Consider the following 19,053-nt stretch of genomic DNA (forward strand, 5'->3'; position numbering starts at 1 on the left):
CAGCCTCAAAAGGAGGGAGGTGAATACTACATGTTCGAACTCCCACTTGTGGGATGGATGTAATCATCTCCTTAAGCTATCTGCCCCCGGTTGAGCACCTCTGCACTACGGTGATCAGAAGGCGCATGGCCTAAGAATAGGCCCCCTGCCACAGTTACACTCCCAACAATCAAGGTTGTGGTGAGGGATTACTCTTGTGCTACAGAAGGAGGTTGTGATGTTATTGGTGAGTACCTTGACCGCTTCTGGCATGAACTTTAAGATCACCCTTAACTCCAGAAATATAATGTGGAGGACCGACCTGCGCATTTGTGCTTACAATGAAGTCCAAGCAGTGGGCTATCCATCTGTACTGGAACACTGGGTAGCTGTGTGATAACCCGGACTTGGAGGCATCATATAGCACAGCAATAAAACGTATATACTACCTGGAAATGGTGATGAGCGGACAAAATGAGAGTGGTCATAAAGCTATAGATAGATCCCTTAGGAAGCAATCCGATTGGGAGAGAAGGTATGACAGAAGTTGAAAGGATTTCTTTTGTAAGTGAGTTGCTAGTAGAAATCAGCAAGGCAGTCCTGTCGAGATTAGTATCGAGATGCCAATAATTCAGGACGGCCAGAGGGTGAGAATTCATAGTTACATTTCAGTTTTTGTTCGAATAGCTGACTTTTTTTTTTTTTCGGGGACAGAAACTAGAGATTAAGAGGTGAGCTTTAGGACACATCATTCTAACTTGGTGAACTCTTTACTACATGAGCAGAGTTGATTTTCATAACTTTGAAAGGACTTTCCCCAAATTACAGCTGAAGCATTATTAATGCTTGCCGATTCAGAACATGTTCAATTGAGATACCCTGGAATGAAAGTGCACTTCGTTTTAGGTGGATGTGCTCATTTGATCACCCACAGTGCAAGAGAGAGCCAATGCCAGAAGGCGAATGACCATTTGTGCCATATGGTAGGGAGAGGCAAAATGTGAATGATACAGACAAACGGATGAATGGACGAAGAGGGATTATCCAAAGCCTCACTAGTTATGCATAATTTCTTAATATTTCTCTCTCATATATAACAGCTAAGTATATATTTTTGTAGCCAACCGGTTACTTCTCAACTGAACTGAGTGCCTGGTTTCATTAATCACTAAAAGTGAGAATACATTTAATCACATCATGTTTCAATGAAACGGGGCATTTCAATGTATATGGAGTGCTTCAGAATTCACAATGTTTAAAAGTAGTTCTGTTTTAAGTAGAATACATAAGAATCTGCTCAGCGATAGCAATTTCTTAATTCTATGTTTTCAACTTGACATTTTTTGTTATACGAGGAAAAGGTAAATCAGCATATGCCATCTTGAAGGTGTGGTTTTCAAGACGTGGTACAGTGGCAATCATCTAAATCGGAGTAGGTGAAGACCATGGCATGTCAAGACGCCACCACATTTGTTTTCCACACCAGAAGGCTACGCCTGCACCAGCTGGGATTCTTTATGAAGAAAGTGAATTATAGAGAACATGAGGACACAATTACTTGATGTTCCAGAGATCAATGTGGAAGCTAGCAGCCAATCGGTCAACCAGGGATGAGACAACCTCACAACATGTTAATGCAGCTATCGGTGCAGAGATCTAGCAGCCCAGCACACAGTGTGCAGATGTTCCATTTATGTTTTTATACTCAACATTACAACTGGCAAAACCAATAGGCCTGGCCTTGGGAAACTAGCAATTTAATTGTATGTTTGCAATTATCTCTAATAAAGATTAAAGTGAACTAATAAAAAATACCATCTAAAAGTGGTGTGCAAATGTTTGCAATAAAAAAAAGTATGCGAAGTGATATAAAAATACATGAAAAAAATATATATGGAATTCAGGGTGTGGAATTCCTATAGCCCGACACCCTGGACATTTTGTTTGAGGTCATGGGAAAACAGGTTATCATGTTTATTTTGTCCTTGGGACAAGCAGGCCCAACCCCCTGCAGTAAAAACCCTATGGCTGCCAGTTTACAGTACCACATTAGCCATGGCTGCCAGTTTACAGTACCACATTATGGATCAGGGAAGGGCATTATCTACGGAGGGGATGGATGATATTTGTGCTAATCTCTTCATGCAGTTTGAACTTGCATTTATGATTCATTAATGCAGATTCATTATTAGGGTGAGGGTCTCTAAGGAAATGTTGTATGCTCGGACTGCACTCCTGACAGTGGTTCTAGTATATAAATGTGTACACAAGTTCGTAAAGTTTAATAATATGAGGCTACAAATAATGCTATCTAATTAGTAGCAAATGTTTGCAGAAGCATGAAAGCAAGATTGGTGATTCTTTGCTTTTAAAATAAAATGTTCACAAAAAAATGCACTGGGAAAAAAGTTTTGCTAAACTACTGTGAAGTTTTATATACCATTTCTTTGAAGCATAACTTTGTTAAATGTGTTGATGCATAATAGTGTTTTCCCAAAATATTCATAATGGGAAAATCAATGCGACCAGTTTTAACAAGGTTATGGGAAACATGAAAATAAGCTATCGCTGACAAAACCAATAGGTCTGGCATTCGTGGTCAGCCTTTTGGTTTTGTCAATGCGTTTCTTGTTTTTACACTGTTTTTGTAAAACTGTATTATTGTGGGAACTGCAGTGGCCTCACCATTATAAAACCATTAGGAAACAGCAAACATATTTTCGGACTCAAAAAGCACACACTGCCACAGTAGTTCCTGGCACTGAACAAAACTACTTTGCGTGATGATCGGCTCCTTGTGAAAGAGCAGAATGCTGTCACTCACAGTGAAGCCAGCCATAGTTGACAGAATTTTATTAAACGCCAGACCTAATTAGGGGCCCAAGTCTTAAAGAAAGGCACAAAAGTGCACCCATGGTAGGTGTCCTTGCATTAATGCAGATGTATGGCTTTTCATAAAATTTACAGAAGTAGGTCAGGAAATCGTACTCCTATAAATTATTTGTGAACCGCATTTTAGCACAAGCAAATATATTTATGTAGATCACCTCATGCACAAATCTGGTGAGCGTTTACAAGTTCAATTTCACTCCAACCACATTTTTCCCCTATTCTGAAAGAAGTGTTACTTCTTCCCTTGTCAGGAGTAAATTTCCCACCTTTCTCCGTATCGGAAAAGATTTAAGAAGAGCTAGTGCTAACCCCAAAACAAGTTAGTAGGTTTGCATGGACTCAAAAGGGAAATCCTACCCTGGAACTATTGCCTACCACTACCTCCAGACTCAGTATGTAGATCTGCATAAAGGAGGCACAATAAGGGAATTGCTTGTATGTAAACTCTACTATAATATGAGCCCTGGCATAATCAGAGAGGTTATTATCAGAGTTCTTATATTATGAGATTGCTGCCATAATGTGTTACCGCACTACAAGGCACCGAAGGGACGAGTGGATTTTTTTTACAGGACAAATAGATTTATGAGGCAACCTGTCATATGGATAAGTCAATATTTTATTAAATTCCACAACCCTGAGATTACAACTGAAATATAAAGCAGTAATTGGCCTACAAGCCATAGCACTAAAATGGACTACTTTTCAGGTGGATGGGCAAAGTGCAAAAAAAAAATGTCTGTCACGTAAAAGAGAACGAATGGTTGAAGTGGACTGAGCCACTTCCAATTCTTTAGACTCTGGGACAGATGAAAAAAGTTAACGTCACTTGAAAACACTAATAGATGAAGAGGACTAACCGAAAGAATCTCCATATAAATGTATGTATTTGGATTATAATTTGTTCTGGGACACAGGAGGCAATCAAAACAGTTACAGCTCTCTGTAGGGAAAATCTAAAGTGTGCGAGGGGTGTGATGTGAAAAAGCACCATACCTCTATGAGAGGTAGCATAGATCATAAGTTTGGCAGGTTATCAAATGTAACAGGGGAGGGAAGCTTTGAATGGCAACTTATGAAACCACCATTTATGACTTTAAGCTACCTCTTCAAATGGCTGGTCACACCGATCAAGTACTCTTGTACCTTATGACAATGTAGGGCAAAGCTAGGGTTGCTGCTCAAATAAAACATTTTGGTAAATTTGCAAAGCTCGGCAAGAGGTTCTGCTAATGTTGGAACTCTGCACTGCAAAGGGTCTAAGCAGCCATAACGTCTTTCATGGGAAGTGGACACGCTACGTGCTTGTTTGCAAATAATTGTAAAAAGTTGGACTGAGCTAACGAAGACATAAGCAAGCAAAATCAAATTAAAATAACAGTTAAGAAGCATCAAAAAACTGAATACAACTACTACAGCAGTGATCCACAATGTAATGAGTTGCTAGATATATTATCTCAAGCCCAGCTGCAACTGTTCAGATGAAAAAAAAATGTTTTCGAAGTTTAAAGACAAAAGTTATCAGCTATTACTTAACGGGCAGCCACAAATCCCCTTTAATCATTCAAAGCCAGAGCTGTGCTGCCTTTTGGCTAGGTTCACACTACAGAAATATCAAACATGCATACATTGTTCATCCAAGGTTTTTTCTCTCAGAATCAAGACACTATCAGTCAGCTAGGCTAGATGCGTTAATTCTAAAGCTGCAAGCAAGATTGTGTACCATTTTTTACTAACCAGATAACACTGCATACATCCGGAATTTGCCGTAGGCTTTTCATAGGAGAAAGTGTCTGCCTACGAGTACTTGTATAAAGAAAATCTAGATGTAAAGCAAAAAAGTGCTGCAGAATAGAAAGGTTAGAAACAAAGTACATGCAAGTAAGCCTAGTTTAAACAACATTTCACTGCACTATATAGGTATGCTGTAAGTAGAGACTGCAGATCTGCAAATCCCGATTCATTAAGTGAAAAAGGGGACAAAGATCATGAAGAAAACAGCAAACAGGTGTCCATGTGTGTAAGTAATCAAAGTGGTTATGTTTGGAGACGGTGTTACTTTAAAATGGTCTTAAGCTTCAGTCTGAAGCGGATGAGTTAAGGAGTTTGTAAGAAGTATTCACTTGGAGTTTAGATCTTTGGTAGACAGCATATAAAGTCTTGTCTACCTGTTGGTATTTTCTTTAATTTCCTTGTTTCAAGCGGTCGATGTCCTGCCTATTTGTGTTACGTTTACCACCACAGATCCTAAATCCGTGTGATAGTCCATGCTTTTGCCTTCTACAAGAGACCATGCCTATGTAAAGCTTTCGCAGCCACATCACCTGCTACTAGTGATTGGACAAAACAAGCATTGTTAATCTGCAGTTAAGAGACTGGAAACAACATGGAGTGCCCCAACAGAAAGATTCAGTCGCCATTTTCCTTGTATTATTTACAGAAACAAACACCACTTAGATCAGTACATAAAACAGAATCGTTTTTCTTTAAAACGAAAGAGAAAATATAAATTAAAAAAGGACTGTGGGGTGGGAGGGCAACATAGGAAAGTGGGAGGAGGACGGGAAAACAAGCAGAAAGACAGCAACATATAGCGGGAAGGGAAGTTTAGGATGGAAGAAGCACATGAGAGAGACAGCAGCACATGAGGGAGCATGCTACTTGGGGCAATGAGAAGAGCATGAGGGAGAGAGCAACACTGAGCATGGGAATTTGGAGGGGTGGGGGAGAAGCACAGAAGGATGTAGGCAGCATACCAAAGAGACAGCAACACAAAGCTCAGGCGTGTTTTTTTAGCATGGGTAAAGGACGTAAGGGAGACGTCTGGAAGACACATCCCCTCTAAATGAGTTCTTTACCAAAAAGCAGTTTCTGAAGTTGAGCAGTGGAATGATACAACTCAGCCAATCAAAAAGGTGGTAAGGAGGTTATGGTCCAGGAGAGAGACAAACACAAGAGAAAGCCAAGCCTTCGAATTAGCAGCAAGCAAATGAGAGTGAATAAGCCAAACAATGATAATCAATGGTCGGGCTATGAGCCCACTGCAAGTTCACAATAGGCCTTTCACACCCACACAACTTGTACTGTCTGGTAGTGGAGATGTAAACACTGTTGCATTGAAGCGGTAAAGATAATCACTACTACTTATCCTTATGATACCAAGTAGCAAAGGTTCCAACTTTGTAGATTACACCCAAAGCTTTTTTAATCTAGACATAGCTTTAAAAAAAGGTTCTATGGAAAATATGTTTTATTCGCATATGGTACTAATACAACAAAAGGGTGAGCCAATATTCCCCCAGGTGGCTGATTATGTATAAACTTCAAACACAAAAATACCCCAGAAAAAGTTGTTTAGCAAGAGTATTAATTTTAAAGTTAGTAGTACTCTTAATATCCCCTGACTGTATTTGCACAAGCAATCACAATTCTAGTTCATACAATTTAATATGGCCTACATTTTTTACAAATAATTATTCTTGGTTTATTCCAGATATATACATCAACCAAATATACCACAAATATTCTTAAACAGAGTTGCATCAAAGACAAAAAGCTGCTGACCCAATAGACCTTACAAAAATAATTGAAAAACAAATCTACTAATGACTCTGGTCAGCTGAACAAGGCGCACACAACTAATCAAATCAAGTCCATTTTATTAAACTTTCATTTGTCTTGATACAATAGTTATTTTGTTTCATTCCAAGACTGATTGTATTAGATGATGTCGACATTTCAGTCTCTAACAAAGAGTACACAAGACCATCCTCAGGATAAACGTGTTCACAATCGACCCGCATTATCCGAATATATTCAAGTATGTATGGGGAGGCAACTTTAACAATTCCATCAACATAATGCCTTCTTCGTAGACATGAATCGGCACTGTACTTTTTCAGATCATACGACTCATCTACAGATAGGCTCACCAAGGTGGGAAAAAGGGGAACTGGGAGAGAGGCAGTTGAATATAACAATAGTTTGTCATCACCAACATGCAAGTATGTTAAAACACACACACCAAAAGAATTAAACATAAGTGAAGAAGCCTTGACCATGTATTTAGAAAACATATTGTAAACTGATTATACAAAGGAAAATCACGAGACGGTATCAAATAACTAGAGCCAATCAAAAGAAATTAGTTTCTTTGAAACTACAAGCACATAACAAGTCCCAGGTATATAGACTTTTTTGGGAGGGGGTGAGGTACGCATGTTTGCAGACAGCATTTTCCAGTGTTAGAAATTGCTTGAAGTATCCTCTAAAGACCGCAATGTTTACCACTAACATTCAGAGCAGAGTCACCATATACTGGGCGCTTCCACAACACCCACTATGAAATAAACTCATGTTTTTTTGCTATCTACCAAAAAAATGGAGATTGGAAAACTGGTGTGAAATAACGTGTATACATATACGGAAAAATATATTTATTTTACTATTAAACTTGGGTGTGTGATAGCTCTAGATATAGCTCTAGATCCAGGAGGGATCGAAACGCGTCATGGCCGAAGGAGATATTGAAAAATCAAATAATTTAAAGCACAGAAACGTGGTCCGTGCCTGATTTCCGTTACCCGCAGTGACAACAGAAACTACAAGCAGTCTTTTGAATATATTATATATATATATATATATATATATACACACATATATACACATACACACACACACATGCATACCCACACACACACACACACAAAAGGATGGTGTAACCGTTGATCTAAATAAAATACCAGCATTATTTTAGTGCTTCATCACATTCAACCACCCCTCCACCACCACCCACTCCACACCTTTTTAGGTCTCGCGACCTATCGATGCGCGCATGCGCATCGAGCGGAGCGAGAATTCAAGTGGCGAAAACATCATGAAACCACCAGCTTTTTGCTGGCGTTTTCATGCAGTTCATGTGAACCACGTGTTCAAACATGAACGCGCATCAGCCTCCCTCCATTTGCTGCACAGCACATCAAAGGGCTTCGCCCAGCGTGCGCTCTGCGGCTTCTCGGCTTCTCCTCCCCTAATTACGCCGCACACAGCCTTCCTTGCATTTCTCCTCCCCCTCCCCAGCCAGCTTCCCCCAGGCCGTGCTTGTTATTACAGCCCATTTTCTTAAACTGCTTTCTCCTGCAAGCTGTTGCAGGCAGGACACTTCTCCCCCAAGCTTTTATTTTTTTTTCATGCACGGCACACTCAGCTGAAATAATGGCGGCAGCGCCTTCGTTTATTTTATTTGTGGCTCGCAGAAATCAGCCACACGTCTTTATTTTTTCATACGTCTTTACTTTCAGCAGTAACAATGGTGGCTGCGCAGCTTGCCAAACTCTTTGCCGCTCCCTCAAGTGAAGCCTGCTTTATGGATGTCACGATACAACTTTTTAATATGCTCCGTTCCTTCCCATAACCCCTCCCCCATCGTCCGCGCTTCATAGTTCGTGAAGCACAGCCAAGCAGCCCGGCACTGATGAGATGATGGCAGGAGATAGCAATGAGAGGGATTTCAGGTGTAACTTTAATGTCAATTGCAGAAGCTCGTACCAGCCCTGCGTCGATGAATTTTAGTTATTGAATCATGGGAGTGAAAACAATTAAAAAGGTTCACAGAAACTTTCTTCTTTAAACACAACCAAAAATATTTTACCCACATATGCACTGATGCAGATACTCCATTTTAATTTCGTATTATTCATGTCATATTTATTTTTTCAGTTACTGCACTTCACCCATTTTGATCGCTGATTATATTTTTATTATTACAATATGGACACATGCATTTAATGTTGTTACTGTCATTATGCTAACGCATGGGTGGAAAGGAAATTTAATGCAATCTTTCATTGGTGTGAATAACACGTGTGCAGTATTTTCAGGCACTTATGATGGCGCTGCACGTCACCGAGGGACTGAAACGACTTAAGGTGGATTTTCCTGCTTAAATAACAAGCATTGGCATTGCCAATAGGTCTCGCTTGTGGGACCTTATAAGTATTTAGTTTTGCAGCACAATATCCGATTATGCAACAAGGATATTGTGCTGCAAAACTAAATACTTATAAGGTCCCACAAGCAAGACCTATTGGCAATGCCAATGCTTGTTTTCGGATTACTGGTACATTGTGGAAACTTAGGCCCAGCCTGTCAAGAGTCTCAGACACACCCAAATCAGAAAAAGGAAAAACTATGTGGGCAAAGCATTATGGAGTATATCAGACATGCTGGCAGTGATCGTGCAAAAGCCTTGATGAAACAAAAATATCAAGGTGAAAATACAAAAGTTGTTACAGTTAACGTTGAGCTAACACAAACTATAGCAAAAGACAATCAAAATGATACTAAGAAAAAACTATCAAACTATATATAAACTGCAAAGGGGCAGCCATTATCCAGTCAGTCGAAAATCATCACAAAAGATTAACAAAGTGAGGAAAAAAGGAGCAAGGATTTTTGCAGTATATCACTGAACTACCCACAGCGTTATGGAGCACAAGTGGGTTGAAGATCTTGGAACCTGCCTTTCCAAACACTGCCAGAAAGGGCATCATCTTGGAACAGATTCATCTCAGACGTAATAAATGTATTTCAATAAAGAGGAGGACGAGCTGCTGTGCTTTTCTAAAAGCACCTTTGGCCTGTATCAGGGATCTTATCTTCGTTTAACCCTGCCTACCGTAAGACAACTTCAACGTTTGCTACATGCACTCATCTCTAGATCGGGGCGCCCTATACTTTTACACAGCAAATGGCATGTAAAACACGTTTTTTTCCAAAGAATCAACTTGAAAACTATTGTACAAATGGTAATGCTTTACTCTACGGCACATTCCAATGAAGCTCAGCTATGTAATAATTGTAAACCGGGTAGATGGTTTAAAAAAAAAAAAAAAACATTTAAAAGAAAAGCAATTTGGTTTTATGCCTAAAGAAAATTAAGACTTAAAAGCATATCAGTTTTTGTTTTTCTAGCCTATTTGAATGCTGTTTGTAAATGAAAATCAAAGGCTAGTTATCCAACTATGATCAGAGTCCTCAGATTGTAAAAGTCAGTAGTTTTCACCTCTACAGTGTATTAAAACAGTGCACTAGACTCACCTTGGAGCTTTCACCCTGCATTGGACCCAATACCAGAAAATATTCTGTCTTGGTTAATATAGTGCATTAAAAAAAAGGATATATGACCAATTTGAATACCTTATTCCAGCACAGCCAAAATATTATTCCAATGAAAAAAGCTGGTTACCAAAAAAGTAGTTCCATGAGTAATTACTAATATGCCCAAATTATTCGCAAACATTGGATTTCTCGATCAAATTATAAACACTGAAAACAGCATTACGAACAAGTACTGCTTAGTTTATGGATCTACCCCCACCCCTGACACTTTTTTCTTGTAAAAACATAGATACGGTTCTTTTATGAAGAGATAAACCAATAATGGCGATTTCTTGATTACGTGATATGTTCACTATACTGTACTGGTGACTGCCTTGTAAAGGTACTTTTTCACAACAAAAAAATGGGATGGCTGGATTTCAGTCAGTTCTCTAGGGCCTAAAGTAATATCCTACAAGAGTATCTTTAGATATTAGGAGACACCTCACCCATCATATGACGGCATGCTTCATCATAGGTTACTCCTCACATTTAAGTAAGTAAGATCACCCAAATGGGATCAACCAAAAATTGGTGCTCGCAATAAGATGTTCTTCTGAACATTTGCATGGTTCCAGGTAAAAGGGACTATGGACAAACACAGAATTTCTCTTTACTTAACCATCCATCCTTGTCACTATTAAAAACTAAGTCTGGATGTGTAATGAAATACAATGGTTTGTAGAGCCAAAAAAATGTGTCGCCTATATATTTCACCCGAATACAATTTGCCCATATGGGCCACTCTGCTTACATCAGGGCTCAGAACCTCCCTGCCTATCTACCACTCACTCTAAGGAGTATATCTGAAAAGGAAGCATAAGGATCTCCTACCTCTCAACGCCTCTTATCAGAACCCTTTTTAGATTCTGCTCCAACCTCATCAGCGAAGGAGTGAGCATTTCCTTGTAGTCAAACGTGTATCAAAAGTACAATTAATTATTTGGCACACCTACATTAGCTTACCTCAGCCGCAAGACAAATAGGGTTCTGTAAAGATGCATTGACAGGTAGAAGAGCCTTCTTCCTCCTTTTAAGACACATTCCCTAGAGTGAGGGATAGGTAGGCAGAGAGGTTCTAAGCCCTGATGGAAGCCAAATTAGTTTTAATAGGGATATGGGTGACAGAATAATAATGTTCAAAATGATATTTTGAGGTATAAGCTGCTCTGAATGTGGACAGTAAATCAGTGTCATCTTCTTTCACGTTTATGCATTCTGTGATTTCAAAATAGCATGTGACTAGCAAGGTGTTATGCCATCACAAGATCTCTGAATGTTTCATTAAAGTCACTCTGCATTTTCATCTCAAAAACAATATTTTGTGTGCAAATAAAGACCACTCTACTCTATTCAGTATGATAACTTCTGTAAGAAGGCAATGGCTGCCCCACTACCCCTCAAACGTTGGCATCTGCAACAAAGCAAACTTCCAATAGTTAAGTTACTTGTTGGCAACGCGGAACTCAAACTATGGAGGAGATTCAAGCTAACCTGAATTTGAGGAGGTAAGGGGACTTCCGACTAATGCAGCGCCTATACTGAGCAGGCTCCTAAAAGATGGTGGAGTTTGCGGGTAGGGGGGAAAAAAAACAGACCATGCTGACAAATAAGCAGATTCAGAAAGGGTTAACAAGGCTTCAAAGGTTAAGTGACCTGGCGCCTAAGAAAAAGCATACATGCGCCCTCTGTGGAAGAGCGATTTAGGGGTGAGAGATACCAGAGGGGAACTGGGCAATAATCTGGCACAGGGCAGCAATGTAGTCCATCTGTCCTCTTCATAAAGAAACCGTCTATAAATTAGTAGCTAGATGGTATATATCTCCCACTCGAACACACGCTGTTTGGCAGCCCGGATGTTCGATTGAAGAATTGTGAAGAAAGGAGGACGTTTTTTCTTATGTGTGTGGCTTTGCATGCATGTCTAGGCATATTGAAAGGAGCAAATTAGACAAACAGTAACTGCCCTTCCATTACAACCCCTGACAGCTACAGGGTGATCCGGGAGAAGGGTCCCACCCGTAGACTACTTATACGGGCAAGTCAACCCCGCATCTACTGATGTCAGCCAGACAGGCATCAGCACAGGACAGGAAGCAGCAAAATACCCTCCCATACCTACGTGGTGGAGTAAGGTTTGGAAAAGATTTATGCGTGGAACAGTATCAGTAATCCTTCACAACAGATCACAAAATGTAAATGTTACCTAGCTGCCATTCAAAACTTATGACAAGAAGGATCGAAGAGGCGAGGCAAGCTAGACAATGATAATGGAATTAATACAAAATATAAAATGAAATAAGTCATCACCATCAGATAGTGTCTCAGATGCAGATGGACACCCATGAGCCATTGGCATAATGTTAACATTTAATATCTATATGCATGATGTTCCAATAGCTCCGGCTGGTATATCTAAAGTCATTCCAAAGCAAATATGTGGTCTGCAAATCAAAACGTCTTTTGTAGTATAGACCAAATAGTTACAAAGAAAGTCATAAAAAAAGTTACCCTATGCACCAACTAATCAGTTCTTCCATGTAAGATAAGGAGCATGACAAATATACATCTTCTATGTAGATTCTAAGACTTCCCAAAATTCAAGGCCCTGTGCTAGGCGTCTAAATTACTACTGCTTCCTATGTTCTCTCTTCCAACTATACTGGATCATCTTACACTACCTATTTCACCAAATACTCCGAATGTTCAAGTTTCAAAGCCACATGCGCAATCATAGACTGCTTAGCACGTTTTCTGTTTCCATCCTCCTCATTCATACAACCTAAACTTTTCCCCTGTCCTAACTTAAGAGTACATCTAATAAACTAGCACCAAGCAAAATGGAGTGCAGATGTCCTTTCTGCTTAAGCAACTCTGCAGTCCAGATTTGCAGAACCCCACCAAACTTTTAACTGAATATTCAAAAAACTATGTTTTTTTTCTTTACAAAACCAGTTACTATGCACACACATGTTCAAAATATTGAAAGTTCATGCCCTATAAAAGATGATACTTTATCTGATGCAAGAGGGCATTTCTGCCTGGGATATAATTGTCATACATGGTATGAATAAGTTACCTAAATTCTCAAACGGAAAGGCAATTTCAAGTGTTTGTGGATCATCTTTCTCCAAGGAGAACTTTTTTTCACTGGCACATTATATCAGCAACAACAATTAAACAACTAAATAATGTATTTAAATGCAACTAAACTTGACATTATGGAAATGTTGAACTAGGAAAGATATAGCAGTACTGATTGAAGCTGAAAGGCCCCAGAGATTATGTTTTTTCAATACTTCCCACTAACAGGTAGCGAAAGGTGTAAAAGAAAAGAAGAAGAAAAATGTATTGAGTAGCAAATATCGATATTCCTAGGTAGGCTTTTGTGCAACTTAAGTGTTGTTGCTAGGTTCAAGATTAATCTGACCTTTGATCTGAATCTGCTCAAAGCTAGTGAAAGCTGCCAAGGAGCCCTCAACTATCACTCTACAACATACTGATGAACATGATCTGCGAACACTCATCATACAGGATAGAAGCAAAAGAGCTGTTTTGTTCGCAATTCACTCAAGGCAATATTTGTAACAAAAATTAGAACAAAGAATTTTAAAACTACAGGTTTAGTAGACATTTTTACCATTTATCTGACCTTATTCATGCAAATGTGGCTTGCTGCTCTCCGATACTTCGCATAAAAATGTCTAATGTTACAATAACAAGCCAAAGCTAGAGTTGTGCAAGATTTCCATTAAAAATGGCAGGCTGGGAAAAACATGGAGCCCTTAAGATGTGTATGTGGTTCCAAAGTCCAATATGCATCGACACCCACTCATTAAGACTCATCTTTGCATTCAACCAGCAACTGACAAGAAACTTCCATCTGAGCACCTAAACACAATGCAAGCAAGACTGAGTCAGATTGCCTATCAATGGCTGCCAGCCCTACAGAGCACAGAAGTGGAATATGGCCCAGAAGGCACTTATAGATACAAACATCTTACTGAACAGAGCTTCAAAACCACATCCCAATCTGAAAATCCAGACATCCTTCACAGCATTGCTCTAAATCTTATGGACTAGAGTGTCCAACTGCCCCAAGCCGAGATCACAGACATACTACAAAGAACTATCGGAACTGGTTTAGCAAAGGGATTCGGAAACTGTCCAGCATGATATACACATTCTTAACTCCAAACACACGAGTGGAAATGCTATAGAAATGCACACCACTCGTGGAAGCAAAGTAAAAGCAACGCTTGCACAGAATGGGAGAATACAGCTAAACAAACATGACCGGAAACCAACATGCACAAAAGAGTACCTCGTTATTCCAATGCACAGGGGCACAAACAAGATAACACACATAAAAAGATTGCAGAAGTAATGCCTTGGAGGAAACTGATGCAGCGCGCGGGAGCACACAGAAGGAAAAGCCCAGCGCCATGCCTCCTGCGCACACTGCCTGCAGCCGGCTCCCGTTAACCAATTACAGCTTGATAAACAGAGGCACATGGAGGTGAAGGATGGGAGGGCTGTCAGTGACAGCGGCGGCGCTCGGCGCTCCTCTGTCAAGGAAGCCGCGGAACCCCGAGGCTACGGGGGTAGTGCTCCCCGACCCCCATAACCCCGACCATGCAGCGGTTCGAGGAACCGGGGAATCAGGCGACAGTACAAAGGGACAAGTAGCCCCCCTCCCCCCACCACACACACCAGGACACCCCGTAACACCATGAAAACAGCACACCCACACCTAAAACCAGGAGATCAACAGATAATATGCGGCATCCCCGGGAACCACGTCTACTCCAACATGCAGAGAACCCTACAGCACTGGCGATAGAGCCCCCAGTGGGGCGCCAAGAAATCAGGTCACCCCGAGGTATATGGGCCAAGCACTTAGCAAGCGAGTGCACCGCCCGCAGACACCCCAATATTCTGCGCGGTTACCCTTCCCGAAACAGAGAGAGAGAGCAGCTCGACCATCACCCAGGAGCGGCGGGGAAGCATTGCCTTTCACATGAATATCAAACATTTCGTGAACATGTTTACGCATGAACGGATACTTCACAAAGGCACTGTCCTGACAGATCTGATAAAATACTAAACACGCGTGTACCGAGCGCACAGAAAAGAACTCAGAACTGCAAAAGTGGGCATACATTCGAAATGACAACACTCACACTTAAAAGCTGATGCAGCGCAATATTGTAAAACTCAAGCCTCGTAATCGTGACAGTAGAAACCAGGGAGCGGAAACGCGCAGTAACACAGAGACTACAACTTTCACTGTTCTAAAACACGCTGGTTTACAGGGCACTGAAAAACAGCTGGGACCAACCAAAAATGCAAAGCTGCTCTGTACGAGTAATCGGAGGGAAGCCGAAGAGCCGTCAGCTGTGCCGTACAGTACCTTGGGAGGCGGCGGGGCACGCGGGGACAGCGGGGCACGCGAGGTGAGCTCTGTCAATCAATGTCCTCAAAGTAAGGAAGTCGGGCGATCGAGAGGCATTAATGCAAGGGGGTGACTTTACGCTGTACACACAGGTAACACCCCCCACCCCCAGCCCGGCTCAAGTCACCCAAGACGCGTCCTACAGCCAGCCAGCCAGACAGACACAATAGTTGTTCAAGCCAGACAGTGTATGATTGGGGTTTAAGATTTTCCGGGACCGTGGGAAATACGACTGTCTCAATGTTCTATAGGGCAACCTTATATACAACCCCCAGTACTGCCACCTATCCGCAGTCAATATCAATATACAGAAGAATGGATCGCTAAACACTTTAATACAACAAGCAGAACTACTTTCTCCTACGCCCACCTCAATCCAATACCCTAAAGCATTCACAACAGGCTCAGCTGCCACCCAAGAAAGGGCTGGCTCCAAAAACGAGTGTAAACAAATGAAACAAAAAGGTTGCATTTACCTGGAGGCAGCTGAAAGTTCTGGATGTTCTGTTGGGTCTGAGGGGGCTGAGGCAGGCGAGGTGCTAGCACTGGTGGGGTGATGGTGGCCCTGATACCTCCTGCAGTCACTGTGGGAGTCCTGGGCATGTTCATAGCATTTACCACACCCTTGCCCATGCCAGGTGCCGTAGGTCCAGGAGGTGGGACGCCACCAGGGTTCCCCACCTGCATAGTCTGCCCAATAACCAGGTTGCCCCCAGGTGTGGCCATCGTCTGTTGAGGAGGGGGCGCCTGGATGATAGTCTTCGGGGACTCGCATTTCATGCCCTGGTTATGGGCAGGAGCGGTCATGCCCAGAGTGGAATTTATCACAGTGCTTCCATTCTGCGTGGCGTGGATGGGGGGTCTCACCAAGGTGACAGTGGTGCTGCTGGGGGTTCCGGGCTGCTGCGAGGGGACCCCCGCTGCTCCTCCAGGGGGTGCAAGAAAAGATGTTTGTATCACTGTGCCCGTTGGCCCTTGGGCTCCCCCCTTCAGCACAGAGGAGCTGGGTCCATTGTTGATCAGAGTGACAGGCGTAGTAGTAGAAGGGGTGCCACTGGGGTATGCAGGGGCACTTCCTGGAGTGTGTGAATTCACCATTACCACACTGCTCCCATTCAAAGTTTGCACGTTGGCCGAAGGACCGCCCAGGATCTTGCCGTTGCCCGACACACCGTGCTTTGATGCCAGGACTCCTGCTTTAGCAGGGACTCCAGGATCCAGCACTGACCGGGCGTTATTGATCACAATAGAGCCTGGGACTCCTGCTGCAAGACAAAAACAGAATGAGTGAGAGACAACAGCTTTGCGCACCCATCACCCCTCTCAATGTAAGAGCATGCCACCCCAAAAGGGGACTCATCTTTGTACACACAGCAGCTGTGGTTAACCCTTTTCGTCGTTCTCCATCCATGTGGGTACATGTTCCAACTGTGTCACATGCCTTGGGCTTATACATATCGCTCATCTGCTGCTCTAGGTTTCTGCAAACACTCTGGTTGTTACCTTTCCTCCGAATAAAAGAGACGCCAGCCACCACCCACGCTGCTTCCCTAGATATATTTATAACTCTAATGTTCCCTAACTTACTTGCACTGTTTTGGACGTTGTCGCACCTCCTGACCTGCATCTGTGTACTACTAGGCCCGCCAAGGCACAGAGCTCAAATATTACTGTGTTATTCCCCTTTCTCTGTTATTAGTTATTGCATGGCTGGTGATCTTAGGTCACAAACGTTAACTCTAACGTTGTCCTCTTACAGTGCTTTTAGTTCTCTGTTGCCCCCAAGGTCAGCCCGTTTACACTCGAGACCACTTTATAAGATCACTGCAACTACAGACCCGACCTTGAAGTGTAACTCACATGTCCAGGGACAGCTATCAGTACCAGGTAGCTAATCATGTGACATCCAGTCTAAACCTGACTAAACACCACTCTAATCATATGACATCCAGTCTACACCTGACGAAACCACCACTCGAGTTCCCAGCTGATTATCCATTTTCAATCAGAGGCCGATTTCCTCCAATCAGAGCATTTGCTACCTACTTACTGCGTTCATCTGTGTCCTGAATACCCGTCGATGTTATTTTGCTTCACTCATGCAAACGATCACTTCCTGATCAGCTCGTGCACATATACATGACTTCGCTGGGTTGCATGGCCCCCTAAAAGCATCTCTTTCTCGGTGCATATGTACCTGGAGAAATCCACTCTTCCCACACAGCCAAGCCATCCTTAGAACCAACAACATATATTACCTGTGCTTCCCAGTCATCACAACAATCTGTGCTCTTTGTTTAGACCACAACTCCTAGCCTCAAACGTGTTGTTACCCCAGGACACCGCTCTATGGCTGTCGTTCAGTGCCTTGATTTCTTGTCACGAAACCCTTAAGCCTATTCACCAATGCAGTTTGGTTGACTGCAGGATGGAAGAGATAATTATTTCTGCCTACTAAACTAATCCGGGTGTTGCTTGTCTTAAAGACCTCAGCGTGAACCTAGTCCCAACAGTCGCCGAGCACCCCAACTACTCTCGTTCCCAATCCACATCAGCCCTGGACCCCACCAAGGCTTTGCCTGGAGTCTGATGATGTGAACTCTGCATCCCACATTCCCAGGCCCCTAACCTGGGTCTTTCACTGTCCCTTAAGGGTCCTGCCCGCTAAAGGGACCACTTCTTCTACGCCCACAAACTCGCCTCGACTCCAGATCTTACCCATATACATCTGCAGCTACTTCTCCAGAGCTCCTCCATGTTCACGTCCTCCTAAACACCCCCTAGCTACCTCTGCTACTAGTCTTGTAACCCAGTGCAGTGATTGCAGAGACCCCACACCCCTCTGCCCTGTCGCCCGTCCTCCTCTTAACCCCTTTGCTTGGATTTCTCAGCCCCTGTCCCGCTGTTACCAGTCTCGTCCTTCCATGCTCCCTCCTGTGCCCTAGAGCTGCCAGACCTCCCCACACACCCATTCCCTGCACCTCACAGTTCCCCTGCCCCGCTTCCCCCTTCGTGTGCCCCCTGGAGCCCCCTCCCTGCTACCCCTGGTGTTACCTGTCTTGTCCCCCTGTATCGCGGCCGCCCCCCCAGGGGCTCCATGTCCTCCAAGGCCACGACCCTCCGCACCTTGTCCGCGATGGCCTGAGGCCGCAAGCTGGCTCTCCAGGGATCCCACCAAGTCGCTGACCACCTTCTCGTCCACCTCGGTGCTGAAGAACACCTCGTCCAGCAGGTCCGAGCCCGCCGCCGCCATCTTACTGCCAGGGCCGGGCGCAAAGCGCAGGCGCGCCCTCCGCCACGTCACGCCCGGCGTGCACGCTGATTGGCCAACTCGTTTCTCTTAAAGTCGAGGCAAATGGCTGCGAGCGGCATTCGGGCCAGGAGCCTGAGTGGGGAGGGACGGCTGGGGAAAAGAATGGGTGGATGAGGGGTTTGGCCAACAGGCATTTTACCCATCCTGGGTCACTACCCGGCTGCGGCTAGCGAAGTGGATCCCCAAGAAAGGAAGGTGTGGAGTGGTGTTTACTAGACCCCCCCGTCTTCCAGACGGTCTCCCCCCAATCCAAAAT

The 19,053-nt window shown here is 43.0% G+C and overlaps 1 protein-coding gene across 4 annotated transcripts in view; it reads right to left on the bottom strand.

Moving 5' to 3' along the window:
- The window catches only part of TAF4 (TATA-box binding protein associated factor 4), a 227,443-nt gene extending 208,701 nt beyond the window's left edge, over positions 1–18,742 (bottom strand). For 2 of the 4 annotated variants that reach the window (XM_078651587.1, XM_078651583.1), the window contains exons 1-2: positions 18,539–18,740; positions 15,961–16,749 (exon numbers count right to left, since the gene is read on the bottom strand). In XM_078651587.1, the coding sequence (XP_078507713.1) occupies positions 15,961–16,749; positions 18,539–18,737 (988 nt within the window). In that variant the 5' untranslated portion in view covers positions 18,738–18,740. Of the gene's footprint in view, positions 1–15,960; positions 16,750–18,538 lie in introns of all 4 variants that reach the window. The other 2 variants (XM_078651584.1, XM_078651585.1) reach the window with 2 other exon arrangements.
- Positions 18,743–19,053: the final 311 nt, after the last annotated feature.

This window comes from Lissotriton helveticus, chromosome 7 (assembly GCF_964261635.1).
Source record: "Lissotriton helveticus chromosome 7, aLisHel1.1, whole genome shotgun sequence".
NCBI lineage: Eukaryota > Metazoa > Chordata > Amphibia > Caudata > Salamandridae > Lissotriton > Lissotriton helveticus.